Source organism: Bombus flavifrons, chromosome 15 (assembly GCF_040668555.2).
Source record: "Bombus flavifrons isolate JBK064 chromosome 15, iyBomFlav1_principal, whole genome shotgun sequence".
In the NCBI taxonomy this organism is placed as follows: Eukaryota; Metazoa; Arthropoda; class Insecta; order Hymenoptera; family Apidae; genus Bombus; species Bombus flavifrons.
Window position 1 is genome coordinate 11,417,864 of NC_138456.1, and position 13,003 is coordinate 11,430,866.

A 13,003-nucleotide genomic window follows, 5' to 3' on the forward strand; every position below is an offset into this window, starting at 1 on the left:
TATAAATCAATTTGTCAAATAACATTTTGAATAAATGTTATGTACGTGGTCCAACCAATATTACTTGTACTTTTCTATCTCCATAAGACAATATTCAGTTACGTTCATAGTATCAACAAAAATAAACAACGCATAAGACAAAAGGGTCATGGAGAATAAGCCAATTAATTTAATAAGAAATACCAAACTTTAACAATGTACAATTTTTGAACCAGTGCAATGGATTCCTGGACTTCAAACTGTAATTCCTAGATTCAAAATCGTTATATCTTGCTTTCATTTATCGAATTCAAGAAATACTCGATAATTGTATAAAACAAGATCCTTTGCATAATTGCACACTCGTGCTCGTCGCCGCTACGGAGAAGAGGTTCCCCGACATATAGAGAAGCTCGACGGCCCGCCGCGATCGAGTGGTGTAACATGATCTAATGTCAGATATCGTTAAGACAATGTATGTAGATACTAATTTAAAAGTGAAATATTTTTTATTTTCGACTTTTTTAAATTTAAACTTTTACTAACATATTTGTGAAATCTTTCCGACTAAAATAAGTAAGCAAGTATACTGTAAATTATATCGTGCCATTTTAATTACAAAAATGTTAGAAACATATTAGTAAAAGTTTTATTGGCAAAATTTTGAGTTCAAATTCTCATCTTATCATATACTCTATCTAACGAAACGAGGCACTGACACTCGAGTTTCACTAATCAACAGCCAATAGTTGCAGTCGCAACAATCAAATTTTACTACGTTTACTGCTTCGTCTCATTGGATAAACTATAGTAATTTGTAATTTGCAACATGTGAAGTTTTATTAATAACATTATTTCGATTATGTATAAAAGTTATGCAGCATTTTATACTCTTTTCAATGAATTTACAAAAGATATTGAAGCTAAGAAAACTGATACCAGGATTACATAAACTTACATATATGTGTATGTATAAGCTGATACACGATCTTATATGATTGTGGCTGAAATACATCTAATTAAGCGATAATACTCAATCTAATAAATATATCTACTATTCCTAGTTAAAAGTTATTTTTTATTCAAACAGTACTTCGATTATTAGTAAAATAAGAACAACTTTAGCCGAAGATGCTACTTTATTGTGAAAGATATTATGAAAGATTTTAATGACAACTTTTCGATTTGTGTCGATGTGATTATAATTTATAACAATAATTTATTCCCAAAAGATATTAGCGCAGTTACAGCAATATGCATATATTGACAATATCTGCAATAAATTATGGAGCACAGCCGTTGAGATGAACATTTCGTTAGTTACAATGTACACTCAATGTTTCTGCTATAATTGCGAAAAATAAAAAATTATTTGTAGCTTCCGAATAAAATTATTTATCGTAATAGCATTTACAAATCATCGAATAAAAAATAGAGTTTGGAGAAAATTAAATAAATTGACTATATATTTCGTTGTCTAATTTATCTCTATGAATAAAATATATTCATGTTTCTGCGTAAAAAAAATCTATTTAATAAGAAGGAAGATTTTTATAATAAAATTACAGATTACTTCACAAGCATAAATACATGGATTACATTATACCAAAGTTTGAATACTAAATGAAATTAATTAAATGCAAAATAATCATCTTATGCTTTTATATGGTTATCTTATTAACAAGACTCTTTTTATAATAATATTCTCTTTCAATAAGTTTCTATGCATTATTCAATATATTTAAAAAATGTGACTTTAGATCCTGTCGACCTATATTACACCTGATTCTGTCAGAATTATAGTCTGGAAATAAATAAATATTCTGTCTGTATATAAAGCTTATTTAAAACTTCTCTTCGCAGTTTCTATCCTTTTTCTCTTTGAATACTTTGAATTTTGCAATTAGGTCATCTACAAGAATTTCCCCATGCACCACATTGTCCCTAGTTCGTACATTTACCGTGCCAGCATTAAGTTCTTTTTCTCCAACAACTAAAAATATATTTATATATGTATTAAACACATTAATATTTTACTACATGATACATATAAAACATTACTATACAGGACATTTCTTTACCGAGAATAAAGTTAAACTGTGCAAGTTGAGCATTTCGAATTTTTTTGTTCAGAGTATCACTTGAATCTGTATCAATCTCTACCATAATTCCACTATTCCAAAGTTTATCTTTTACTTGCTCCGCATACTCATCAAATTGAGAGCTTACTGGAATAACCATTACTTGTCGCGGGGACAACCAAAACGGCCATTTTCCAGCGTATGATTCTGTTAGAATTGCAATCATTCTTTCTACAGAACCCAAAATGGCTCTGTGAATAATTACTGGCCTCGTTCTTTCCCCAGATTCGCTAAAATTTTTAATTTAAATTTGCATTTAAAATTAAAATTCAAAATTTCAACTTATATCACAAAATTAGTTTAAAATCGTTCTACTTACTTAATATAAGACAAATTAAATCTAATTGGTAGTTGGAAGTCCAGTTGAATAGTAGCACACTGATGATGTCTCTTAAGTGCATCCATAATGGTTATGTCAATTTTTGGACCATAAAATGCACCATCCTCTGGATTAATTTTCCATGGTTCCCCAAATGCATCTAAACTCTCTGCTAATGCTTTTTCAGCTTGATCCCATATTTCTATATCTCCCATGTACTTTTCGGGTCTCGTGGATAAACATAAATTAAATGTGAAACCGAACACGGAATACACGTGTCTCAAAAAGTCAAGCGCGCCAATCATTTCATCTTTAATTTGATCAACCGAACAGAATATATGCGCGTCATCTTGTTGAAAACGCCTGACTCTAGTTAGTCCAGTTAATGCACCAGATAACTCATTTCTGTGCAATACTCCGAAATCTGCCATCCTTAATGGCAATTCGCGCCAGGACCTGATACGAACGTCGAAGATCATACAATGACCAGGACAATTCATTGGTTTAAGTGCAAAAGTTTCCTTTTCAACATCAAAGGAAAACATATTTTCCGCGTAATGCTGCCAGTGGCCAGACGTTTGCCATAATTTACTGTTATAAATATTAGGTGTAACTACTTCTTGGAAACCCCGTTTTCTATATTCAGAACGAATAAATTCAACTAAAGTATTATAAATATAGGCTCCGCGTGGTTGAAAGAAACATGATCCTGGAGAAAGTTCATGGAAAAAGAATAACTCTTGTTCCTTTCCTATTTTCCTGTGATCTCGTTTTGCTGCTTCTTCCTGAAACTTTTCCCATTCTTTCAATTGTTTGGTATCTGGAAAACTGATGCCATAAATTCTCTGTAAAGATTCTGCATTAACATTTCCTTCCCAATAAGTAGATGAACCTTTTGTGATTTTAATGGCCTTAACTTTTCCAGTATGTCTAACATGTGGTCCTCTGCATAAATCAATTAATGGACCACATCTATATACTGTGGTAGTTGGAGTATGTATTTTTTCATTAATAATCCGAACTTTAAATTCGTTGTATTTAAACATCTCCAAGAGGTCTTCCTTAGTCATTTCTAATCTCTCAAATGGTTGTTTATCTTTAGCTATCTTTTTGTAAAGAGTCTCTAAGAATGGGAAATCTAAATTGGAAATTCCTGTTTCACCTACGTACATATCATAATAAAATCCATTTTCTATTGGTGGACCATAACATAAGCAACCACCATATACTCTCTCCATAGCTTCTCCTAAAATGTGTGCACTAGAGTGCCAAAAGACTTGTTGGCCATCTGGATGATCAAATTTAAGGAGTTCAAGTTTGCAATCAGATTCCAAGGGCCTGTCAAGGTCCCACAGTTCATTATTAACTTTTGCAATAACAGTACTGTCCGCTAAACCTTGACTAATGTTTTTGGCAATCTCGTATGGTGTTGTACGCCAAGATTGAGCTATAACTTCCTTTCCATCAGGTAGTGTCACTTTTATGTCAGTAACCGTTTTCAAAGCTAATGATGTTTCATACTCTGCTTTAAGCTTATCCCATAATGCAATACGATCCTGAAAAAATAATTATTCAGGAACATAATTAAATAATAAGTATATTCAAAAATTGAATTCAATTAATTAAATCTATTTGTTTCAGTTGTCAGTTATTTAAACATGCAATTTTCAAATGTTAGCAAAATAACATACCTGAATATAACTTGGCCAAGGATTTAATTCAGAAACATTCCTTTCTTCGATGGCAGCAGCTTTTTTCTTTGGTTTCATTTTCTAATATTGAGTAAAATAAAATATTTAATATCACCGCAAATACTAATCATTACCTTCTAAATTAAAAAAACATGAGGCTAATGCATTCGCGGACAATGCAACAATCGTTAAAAGATATAAGGTTGGATTGCATCAGATTATCGATTTTAATGATATGGGTGGTCATTGTTAACATAGTACAAATTATATCAATGAATAGTTTAAGAACCGAAAAAAAAAGAAAATTCAAAACGTGATATTATAACATAATGTTGGAATAATAGTATATCTTATAACCAACCCAAGCATGTGTCCGCTTGGAAACATTGTAAGTGTTTCTATAACTGCAAATACGCAAAGTCGCCAACATATTTTACCGCTAAAAATGAAAATGAAAATATTTATTAAAAAGAATCAGTATTCATGCCTTGTCTTCCTTCATATTCAGGTTTTCCATATTATTCACCACGTCTTCACACAGGTTGTCGACCATATTGAAGCTAGACTTGCTGAGTATATATATAATAATGTAACTGATTCGTTAAACTAGCTCCGATGTACTTCTACTTTCTATACGTCCATGATGACGCAAGAAATAGGAATAAAAATTTATTTTATTAAATATTCAATTTATATTTATAATTTAATAGTATAACTTAATTAATATTTATATTTTAATCACAATATTATAAAGAGGAAATAAAGAAATAAAACATTAATATCTTCTCTTTTATTAAAAAATAATCGTCTACAAAACCTGTTTTAAATGCCTTATAATATGTATCAATACATATTACAATGTAAATCACACGAACATAACAAAACATCATCGTCGTTAATTTTTATTCGATAAAATTTTATAACTATTTTACAATTTGTTCCCTACGCCCTTAAACAAATAACGTAAACTTATCTATTCCTAAAAGTGTATGCGTTCGTGACGAACAATGTGACTTCGATGATGAAATCTTTTTCCGCAAGCGCGACAAACATATGGCCGTTCATCAGTATGAATTCTATTATGCATTTTCAAATCGTATTTTTTAAAAAATGATTTACCGCACTGAGAACAAACATGGTTCCGTTGTTTTAAATGATCTCGTTTTACATGCTCCTATATCAAAATAATCATCGTTATGTCATTTAGTATATGGTTTAATAATTAGAGAAATATCCTCCGAAAAATACTCACATTTACTTGTGAAGAAGTATTATAAATTTTATTACATATATCACATGCAAACTTCTGTGGACCATCTGGTCTATGATTGTTTGCAATGTGTTTATTTAACGTTGATTTCCAAGCAAATGACATTTTACAGTCTTTGCAATGAAATTTTTGCTGGTCTGCGAAATGGGTACCGATGTGTTGTTTGTAATTGTAACTAGTTGAAAATGACTTTTCACATATTGTACATTGAAACTTTATTAAAAACGTTTTCGATTTCTTTGAGTCTTGTTCATCCTCTAATTTTTCATTACTGTTTGTCACATCTTCGCTTTGCTCTTGTTTTTCATCTGTTTCAACAATTTGATTATTACTATTATTGTCATCGATAATATCATCTTTTACATTCGATTCTACAGTGTCAATTTCACCAAAATTTTGAAATTGTAAGAATTCATCACTGTCTTTGTTACAATCTGAAATTTTCGAGTTTTGATTTTCAAGTCCTGATTCCACAAATTCAAGAAATCGCTCGGGACTATCGTCGTAATTTAATCTTTCAAATACTTCGAAATTTGTTTCAACATATTTATCGAATTCACTTTGTGTGTCTAATAGAATCTGATTTGTAAAATTTTTTTCTTCGCCTTGTAATTCATATTGTGAATAATTTAAATCGTTATGTATATCATCTCGTATACTCTGCTCTGCATGATTTTCTTCGTTCATATTTGTACTGTCATCTTTATTCTCGGAACTTTTTGTGGACTCAACAATTTGCGGATTCGGCAGTTTTTCAACTAAATTATTAATTAGAAATTCATAAAATTGTTCCCCTGTTTCTGTTTGTACTAAACGCAACATTGGTTCATCATGATTTACAATATTATTTATGTCGTTCAAATCATCGGATATTTTTTCACTTTGTACTAAATTTATTTCTTCATTTTTATGTATATTTGAATCGGAATTAAGATGTTCATTGTTACTAGATTCCGAGAGATCTATCTTTTGAAACATATCGGTAACATTCAGAGGAGTATTTATTAGGGTGTTATAATCTGATATTGTTTCGGATTTTTGTAAATCCGATTCGTACGTTTGAATACATAATTTATTTTTAAGAATATTTTCATCTAATGGACCAGCATATGCTACATTTTCTCTTTCTGTAGAATTATTGGATTTACATAATAAAAGCGGACTATCATGAACAAGTTGTGTTTGTTCATCGTTAAATGCTACCTCCTCAGAAACACTTAATTCTTCAGCCCCCAAAATTTTTGTTTCACATAGATCTTCTTGTGAAATGTGATTTCTACTATCTTCAATGTTTTCCAGATTGATTTTCTTCAACTTTTTCCATGTAAAAAAAGTAACTATACATAGAAATAGTTTTGAATTGTATGATTATAAATGATAAAATATTTACCTGTTCTGATGTGATATAAATAATTGCATCCAATGGTGAAGCTTTTTTCATATTTGTTTCATTTTCAAGAAAGTCAAAATTATTAGTACATTGTGTTTGTTCTTTCAGTTCTGTAGCTTTCTGAAAACTCTAAATGGAAGAAATAGGTCAAAAACATGTAGTTCTTGAATGTTACTTTCAGAATTCTTACCACCTCATTGTTTTTGCACTCCAAGGTTTGCGAATGGGATTTTTCGTGCTCCCTTAAGAGAAAAATAAAATTGAAACTTTCACCACAAATCTTACAGTAATGTTGTCTCTTAACAATCTTTTGCTGACTAGGTGCATTACCTTCAACAAACTGTACATTGACAGTAAGATATACTTATATTCAAAGGATATTACATAATATCACATTTGCTCATCACCTTATTTTTGTACATTGCATGATCTTTTTTCTGTAAATTGATATTGTTGAAATTAGTTTGCGAATGATGTTTAACATCATCCTTTACCCTTTCGTGAATACGTTTGTGTCTTGCAAGGGAACTAATTTGAGTAAAACGTTTTCCACAAATGGAACATGGATATAATTTTTCCCCTAAAAATTTATACCACATTTAAATTTTTATTCATTATTTGTATTTCATTTTGTGGAAAATTTGATGTACAATATAACTACCAGCATGCATTCTGCAGTGTCTGATTAAATTAGATATGTGATTAAATTTTCTCCCACAAACTTCACAAATACAAACATTTGTTCCTAAATGAATGTTTAAATGTGTTTTTAAATCTGCCTTGCGAAAGAAACCTTTGCCACAAATTTCACAGAGCTGTGACTTTTCGCCTAAATGTATACTTCGATGATGATAATCGTATTGAGAAGCTCTGTCAAAAGTTAAACTGCACTGATGGCATTTGAAAGGCCTTAATGTAGTTTCATAAGGATTATCATCAATCTTTTTAGAAGTATGGTGTTTTGACACTGTTTCTAATTCATTGTTCGCATTTTTTAACCATTGCACATGCTTTAATAATACATCTCCAGCATGGATACGTAAATGATCATAGAATTCTTTTTTATTTATGTATCCAACATCACACACTGGACAAACAAGATTGATAGACTGCATTTGAACCATATCATTCTTACAATTCTCTTCTGGATTTAAAGTGAATGACATGCTCGCATATTCAGACATGAGAATTTTTTTTACAGAGAAACTTTATTTACTTTAAATACAACAATCAAAATAGTGTTAACAATTCTAGCACTTAGGCATTTGTCTTATTAGATCAACAACCTAAAAGATGTAGTATCATTAGCTTACTACATATTTCTGTTATTTATTCCCTCATTATACATGATTTAAAACTAATTGCTCCAATTTGATATTTACGATGCGTTTAAAGTTTTAGTTCAGTGAACGATATAGATTCCATTGAATTATAATACGTACGCGTTAAGCCATAGACGTACTTATTGGTTTATTATTATTATAACGAACTAAATGAAATTCGCACGTTATTTGAAATTCTGTGTCATTATTTCAAATTTATTTAAGGAAAATATAACGTATTATTTTTCTTGTTATTTTCAGATACATGTTATTTAAGTCTGTTCAAGTATACATATATATATATATATATAATCAGATAATAAACATACAAAGATACAAAGTTTGTGCATTGGTACCCTTGTTTAAAGCCACATGTTGGTAAGACTTCGTCATTCGGTTAATTTAATTTTCAAAAGGTAATTACGATTTACCATGTTTAAGATCGAAGCAGTGGCTCGTTAAGAATTTTACTGTGTTTTGTATACATTTTTGAAGGGTTTAATTTATATATATAAAGTAAGTTCACACACAATTTTTAAGTTTCATACAATATTAAGTGTACCTAAAATTACCAGTAAATACTTTTAAAATGCTAAGCAAAATGTGCTACTGTTTATGTATCCAAACAAATGATTTAAGTGTCGTTTATTTATGCAAGTACAATCTAATTATATTCATAATTTATTTATTGAATTACTAGGTGAAAACGTAATAATGGGAAATTATGTTAATAAGTTTTTTCCTCATAATACTGAGGCTTATAACAATAAAATGGAAAAAGAAGAAATAAGATGTCCATCATCTACTGATGAAGTAACTCTTGAGAAAGACATTATGGAAACTCCACCAATAGTTCGTAAAACATTAATTGATCCTAGATCAATAACAAGTGGAATAAATCGTACACCAATAGAGGTAATTTTAATACAAGTTAACATATATTTTCATAAGTTGTGTAATAATACACAATATATAAAATTTGTAATATTTATAGGTGAATTGTACACCACTTGGAACAAATAAAAAAATATCAGCAATTCCAAAACATTTAGAAACCAAACGGTATTTGGAAACAGATATAGATAAAATAATGCTATGTTTAACTCCAGTGAAACATTTTATGCCAAAAGTAATAGATATTCCAAAAGTACAACTGCCAACGATGGTAAATTATGTATATTATAACATGGCTTAGAAATTGTATTATTATCAATAATTTATAAGGCTCACTTAACTATTTTAGGAAGATAAAGGTGCAGATATTCCTTCAACACCAACAACTAGTAATTTAAATAATGAAAAGGTAATTACTGATATAGAAAAGGAACGTTTTAATATCTTAGGACTTGATCCTCGATCTCCAGCTGCGGATTTTGACAGAACGCCAATTTTAATGCCAAAATCTATAAAACGTTTAAGAGCAAGATCTCAAGAATTTTTACATAGAGCTGGTAGTTACGATACAGATATATTTTATCCAAAATTTTCATATTGTGAAACATCATCACAATTCAATGTTACTGAAGTACAGACTTCACCTAGTTTAGTCACAACTGGTGTAAATTCTTTGAATTCAGTCATTAATGATTGCGATAACAAATCCAAATCACCTGAATCACTATATTCTAGTCATTCATCTGGAAATGAATCTACTTCAGCGATTGGTGAGAAATTGTTCCTAATAATTCAAAGTTAATTTATGTTACAATATGTAAAAAAACTTATTTCAAAAATTTATTATATCTAATAAAGAAATATTTGCATCAGCGAAGGAAGAATTGGAAGATCGGAATAAATCTCAAAGAATCTCAGGGCAAAACAAGTTCAATGATGTATGTGTGAAGAAGGATATAGAAGAAAAGAAAACGTGTGTTACTAGTGATGATATAATTAAAGTATGGAGAGATTCATTGGTATTGGATGAGCCTCAAGAATTAAAAACAAGTAATGTACAAATTATTGGAGAAAAAATAGCACAAGTATCTAAAGAAGAAGTAATTATAACATTTGATGATGATAATATAGCAAAACTAGCTAATTTTGAAAGTGAAAGAACTAAAACAGATACAATTAGAAAAAAGAGAAGAAATCTGAAATCAGAAGTGAAAATTCCAATAGACGAAAAGAAATTTTCTAATTCTATTAATAAAGATGGAAGTGAATCTACAAAGGTATTTAATAAATTATTTTGCAGACATGGTAGTTGCAGTATAGATATATTTTTTCTAAAATTTTCATATTATGAAACATCACAATTCAATGTTGTTGAAGTACAGTTTTTAACAGCAAAGTTTTTAAAATTCAGTTATTAATGTTTATTATCACAAATACAGTAAATCGGAATCACCACGATTTATTCGTTTATTTGAAAATGAGTTGGTGGATCTTGAATCAGCAGAAATCGCGTTGAAATAAGCACAATACAACTATGATTTATAATCGTGTTGTAAAGGTGCCGGCCGAGAGTCGACCGAGATTCGAAACCTGACCATACAGCCACGAATTTGAGTCCCAGTCAATCGAGTTAGCGCGGCTCTAAAATGTAAATGTTTATGCTCTATTATAAAGTTTTCATATTTTATTTTCAGATTCGAACTCCTCTCGGAAATCGTTCAAATAATGGACAAGTACAAACATTATTAACAAGATCACCACAACAGGTATTTAGGAACAAAGGTATCGCCTCAAAAATATTGCAGGAAAACACACCACCACACAAGAAACATATTACAAAATCGAAATTAGCTGGTATACAGTGGGATCCAGATTCAACAGTTATCATTTAGGGTTTTATTAATTTTTTATAATAGGACAAATTTAGACATAGTTTATATTTTTTATATATTTTAAACAAATTCAAATAATTGTAAAAATTAATTATAAACATAAGTGTTATTCGATTGGAATAGTGTGTATCTACTTGATGTAAAATAAATAATCCTTTGAATAAACTTTTTATTATTTGTCTTGATATAAAATCATGGATTTTCCTTGTTGTTCATTTGCATCGCTGCTCGTACCTGAGATTTGGCTTTTTCAATTGACAACTGCAGATTTTCACTTGGTTGTACTAACTGGGTAACACTAAACAATATGATAATAATAATTTATTATGAAAGTACATTTAATACAAAATGCAATATGTAATATACCTTGGATCTTTTATTACAATCTTTTTTTTCTCATTTTCACTTTTTGGTATTAATTTAATAATTATATTATTCCGAGCCTTCTTTGGATTAGAAAATATATTCTTATTTGAAGTATCCCATTTTGCTATAGCACTTGTATTGACAATTTGTGGCTTGACAACTCTAACTTTGAGATTATTATTAATAGACTGTCCCTTGTAATTTTTTCTTTTGTTTCTTACACAGTCCAATTTTGATGTAGTTTCTTTAAATTCACTTGCTTGAGCAATAATAGCTTCAGTCGGACAATAGGGACTTTGCAATGAATTAGATGCAGTATCCACTTGATATTCAGATGATGTTGATGGTAGACTAGGTTCACATATTGGCCTTGGATCTAGACTTTGTGGTATACCATCATAAATAGAAAATAATGTTTCTCCAGGATATTGTTGCCAGAGGCGCTCTTCTGTCAGTGGTAAAGCAGGTGTTCTTTTTCTTCTATTATACTGTTCTCTAAAAGTTGTTATTCCATTATAATAACAAGCAAAGTCTTTTATGCTATTGCATAATTTGTTTACATACTTTGGAACAAATTTATCAGTATTTGGATTCGATACATCTTGTTGATTTTTTCTTATACGTATAGCTACTTCTCTTCGACGTTGAAGGAGCTTAGCTCTAGTTTCTGAGATACTTTCAAGTTCAGGTGCATAAAAAACATGTAGTGAACCTCCATAAAAATTTTTGCAGTCAATGAATCGTTTTGCTATCCTATATAATGTATAATATAAGACACAATGACATGGATTATTTTATTACCAAATTACAAAAATTCAATTATATAAAAAGTATTAGTGAAATATGAAAAGATATGAACCTTGCATTTTGTATACGATCATATTGTATATAATATGCTTCTGTAAATTCCTCTGTGGGATAATCAGACACTACATGTATCTTTCTAATATTACCATAAGGTTCAACAAGCTTTCTCACTTCATCACCTAATTGGAGTTTTGGTACTCCACATATCATTAAGTGTTTTGATTCATCATTTATCGTATAAACCTGTTACATAGAGCTAGAGTGTCAAGGAAATATTACAAACAACCAAAAATGATAGCAAATTATGAAATAAACTACGCATTTAAAATAAAATTGTTTATAAACTTAAATTTGTTATTATTTAAAGAAACTCATCATGTGATTTATGAAAATTGTATTCAATTTTATAATAAATGATATATACGATATAAGAAAGTAACTTATAAAATATTACTTATTACTAAGCATAATTTTATATATGATAGGATACAAGTTCACAATGCTACCTTCACAGACGTCAATCTTTTCCCTTGTCTATAAGGAGGTCGTGTATGACACAATTTTTGTTGTACGTGATGAGGAAGCTTTGTTATGACGCATTTATCATCCATGATTTATATTTTTTTTTACTATATTCTTTAACAAAATTAGTTTTTTAAATATATGTAGTTATAATTAACTTTCTAACAAAATTTCATATATTTAATATTTATATTTATTATTGTTGTTGCACCACTTTACATTTTTGTACGCAAGAATGCTAATTGTGCTAAAGATGCTAACTTGGCAACTTATAACAGGTGGCTCTTTTTACGATAGTAATGAAACATAAATTTTTATTCTTGTGGAATTAAATAAAATTAAATAAATATAGTAATGATAATAAAAATTTTATTAATACGTATCTTAAAAATACAGAAATCAGATAACTC

At 29.4% G+C, this 13,003-nt stretch overlaps 4 protein-coding genes across 10 annotated transcripts; 1 reads left to right on the top strand and 3 right to left on the bottom strand.

Annotated features, from left to right (window-relative positions):
• Positions 1-1,691: 1,691 nt before the first annotated feature.
• On the bottom strand, positions 1,692-4,752 carry ThrRS (threonine--tRNA ligase). 2 transcript variants are annotated; one of them, XM_069128184.1, is made up of 5 exons: positions 4,618-4,752; positions 4,131-4,211; positions 2,440-3,995; positions 2,061-2,350; positions 1,692-1,972 (listed from the first exon to the last, which is right to left on the bottom strand). In XM_069128184.1, the coding sequence occupies exons 1-5, from the start codon at positions 4,681-4,683 to the stop codon at positions 1,824-1,826; spliced, it is 2,142 nt and encodes a 713-aa protein (XP_068984285.1). In that variant the 5' UTR covers positions 4,684-4,752; the 3' UTR covers positions 1,692-1,823. The 2 variants fall into 2 exon arrangements, with proteins under 2 accessions (XP_068984285.1, XP_068984284.1); XM_069128183.1 differs by having other exon boundaries at positions 4,492-4,698.
• Positions 4,618-8,392, bottom strand: LOC138187413 (zinc finger protein 107). Of its 4 annotated transcripts, XM_069128167.1 has the most exons (7): positions 8,233-8,385; positions 7,452-8,076; positions 7,198-7,370; positions 6,981-7,130; positions 6,791-6,919; positions 5,383-6,714; positions 4,618-5,304 (listed from the first exon to the last, which is right to left on the bottom strand). In XM_069128167.1, the coding sequence occupies exons 2-7, from the start codon at positions 7,972-7,974 to the stop codon at positions 5,110-5,112; spliced, it is 2,502 nt and encodes an 833-aa protein (XP_068984268.1). In that variant the 5' UTR covers positions 7,975-8,076; positions 8,233-8,385; the 3' UTR covers positions 4,618-5,109. The 4 variants fall into 4 exon arrangements, with proteins under 4 accessions (XP_068984268.1, XP_068984271.1, XP_068984270.1 ...); XM_069128170.1 differs by having other exon boundaries at positions 6,791-6,910; positions 6,984-7,130; positions 7,452-8,392; XM_069128169.1 differs by having other exon boundaries at positions 6,791-6,910; positions 7,452-8,392.
• A 9-nt stretch (positions 8,393-8,401) lies between these two features.
• Positions 8,402-11,090, top strand: LOC138187431 (uncharacterized). 2 transcript variants are annotated; one of them, XM_069128210.1, is made up of 6 exons: positions 8,402-8,628; positions 8,813-9,027; positions 9,107-9,277; positions 9,356-9,776; positions 9,865-10,283; positions 10,701-11,090. In XM_069128210.1, exons 2-6 carry the CDS (start codon positions 8,827-8,829, stop codon positions 10,896-10,898), a joined length of 1,410 nt encoding a protein of 469 aa, XP_068984311.1. In that variant the 5' UTR covers positions 8,402-8,628; positions 8,813-8,826; the 3' UTR covers positions 10,899-11,090. The 2 variants fall into 2 exon arrangements, with proteins under 2 accessions (XP_068984311.1, XP_068984312.1); XM_069128211.1 differs by having other exon boundaries at positions 9,880-10,283.
• LOC138187435 (RNA-binding protein 48) lies at positions 10,787-13,003 on the bottom strand. Of its 2 annotated transcripts, none has more exons than XM_069128224.1 (5): positions 12,578-13,003; positions 12,124-12,314; positions 11,829-12,017; positions 11,265-11,759; positions 10,787-11,196 (listed from the first exon to the last, which is right to left on the bottom strand). In XM_069128224.1, the coding sequence occupies exons 1-5, from the start codon at positions 12,680-12,682 to the stop codon at positions 11,091-11,093; spliced, it is 1,086 nt and encodes a 361-aa protein (XP_068984325.1). In that variant the 5' UTR covers positions 12,683-13,003; the 3' UTR covers positions 10,787-11,090. The 2 variants fall into 2 exon arrangements, with proteins under 2 accessions (XP_068984325.1, XP_068984326.1); XM_069128225.1 differs by having other exon boundaries at positions 12,562-12,989.

Bases quoted from the DNA above. Each gene is read 5' to 3' on its own strand.
- LOC138187431 (XM_069128210.1), top strand. From the start codon at position 8,827: ATGGGAAATTATGTTAATAAGTTTTTTCCTCATAATACTGAGGCTTAT. The intron at 9,028-9,106 runs GTAATTTTAATA...TAATATTTATAG, and splicing joins TAAATCGTACACCAATAGAG to GTGAATTGTACACCACTTGG. The intron at 9,777-9,864 runs GTGAGAAATTGT...TATCTAATAAAG, and splicing joins TGAATCTACTTCAGCGATTG to AAATATTTGCATCAGCGAAG.
- ThrRS (XM_069128183.1), bottom strand. From the start codon at position 4,560: ATGTTGGCGACTTTGCGTATTTGCAGTTATAGAAACACTTACAATGTT. The intron at 2,351-2,439 runs GTAAGTAGAACG...TAAAAATTTTAG, and splicing joins TTTAATTTGTCTTATATTAA to CGAATCTGGGGAAAGAACGA. The intron at 1,973-2,060 runs GTAAAGAAATGT...ATATATTTTTAG, and splicing joins ACAGTTTAACTTTATTCTCG to TTGTTGGAGAAAAAGAACTT.
- LOC138187435 (XM_069128224.1), bottom strand. From the start codon at position 12,682: ATGGATGATAAATGCGTCATAACAAAGCTTCCTCATCACGTACAACAA. The intron at 12,018-12,123 runs GTTCATATCTTT...TACATTATATAG, and splicing joins GATCGTATACAAAATGCAAG to GATAGCAAAACGATTCATTG. The intron at 11,760-11,828 runs GTATGTAAACAA...AACAACTTTTAG, and splicing joins ACTGATAAATTTGTTCCAAA to AGAACAGTATAATAGAAGAA.
- LOC138187413 (XM_069128167.1), bottom strand. From the start codon at position 7,974: ATGTCTGAATATGCGAGCATGTCATTCACTTTAAATCCAGAAGAGAAT. The intron at 6,920-6,980 runs GTAAGAATTCTG...TCTTCCATTTAG, and splicing joins AGTGCAAAAACAATGAGGTG to AGTTTTCAGAAAGCTACAGA. The intron at 5,305-5,382 runs GTGAGTATTTTT...ATTTTGATATAG, and splicing joins ATACTTCTTCACAAGTAAAT to GAGCATGTAAAACGAGATCA.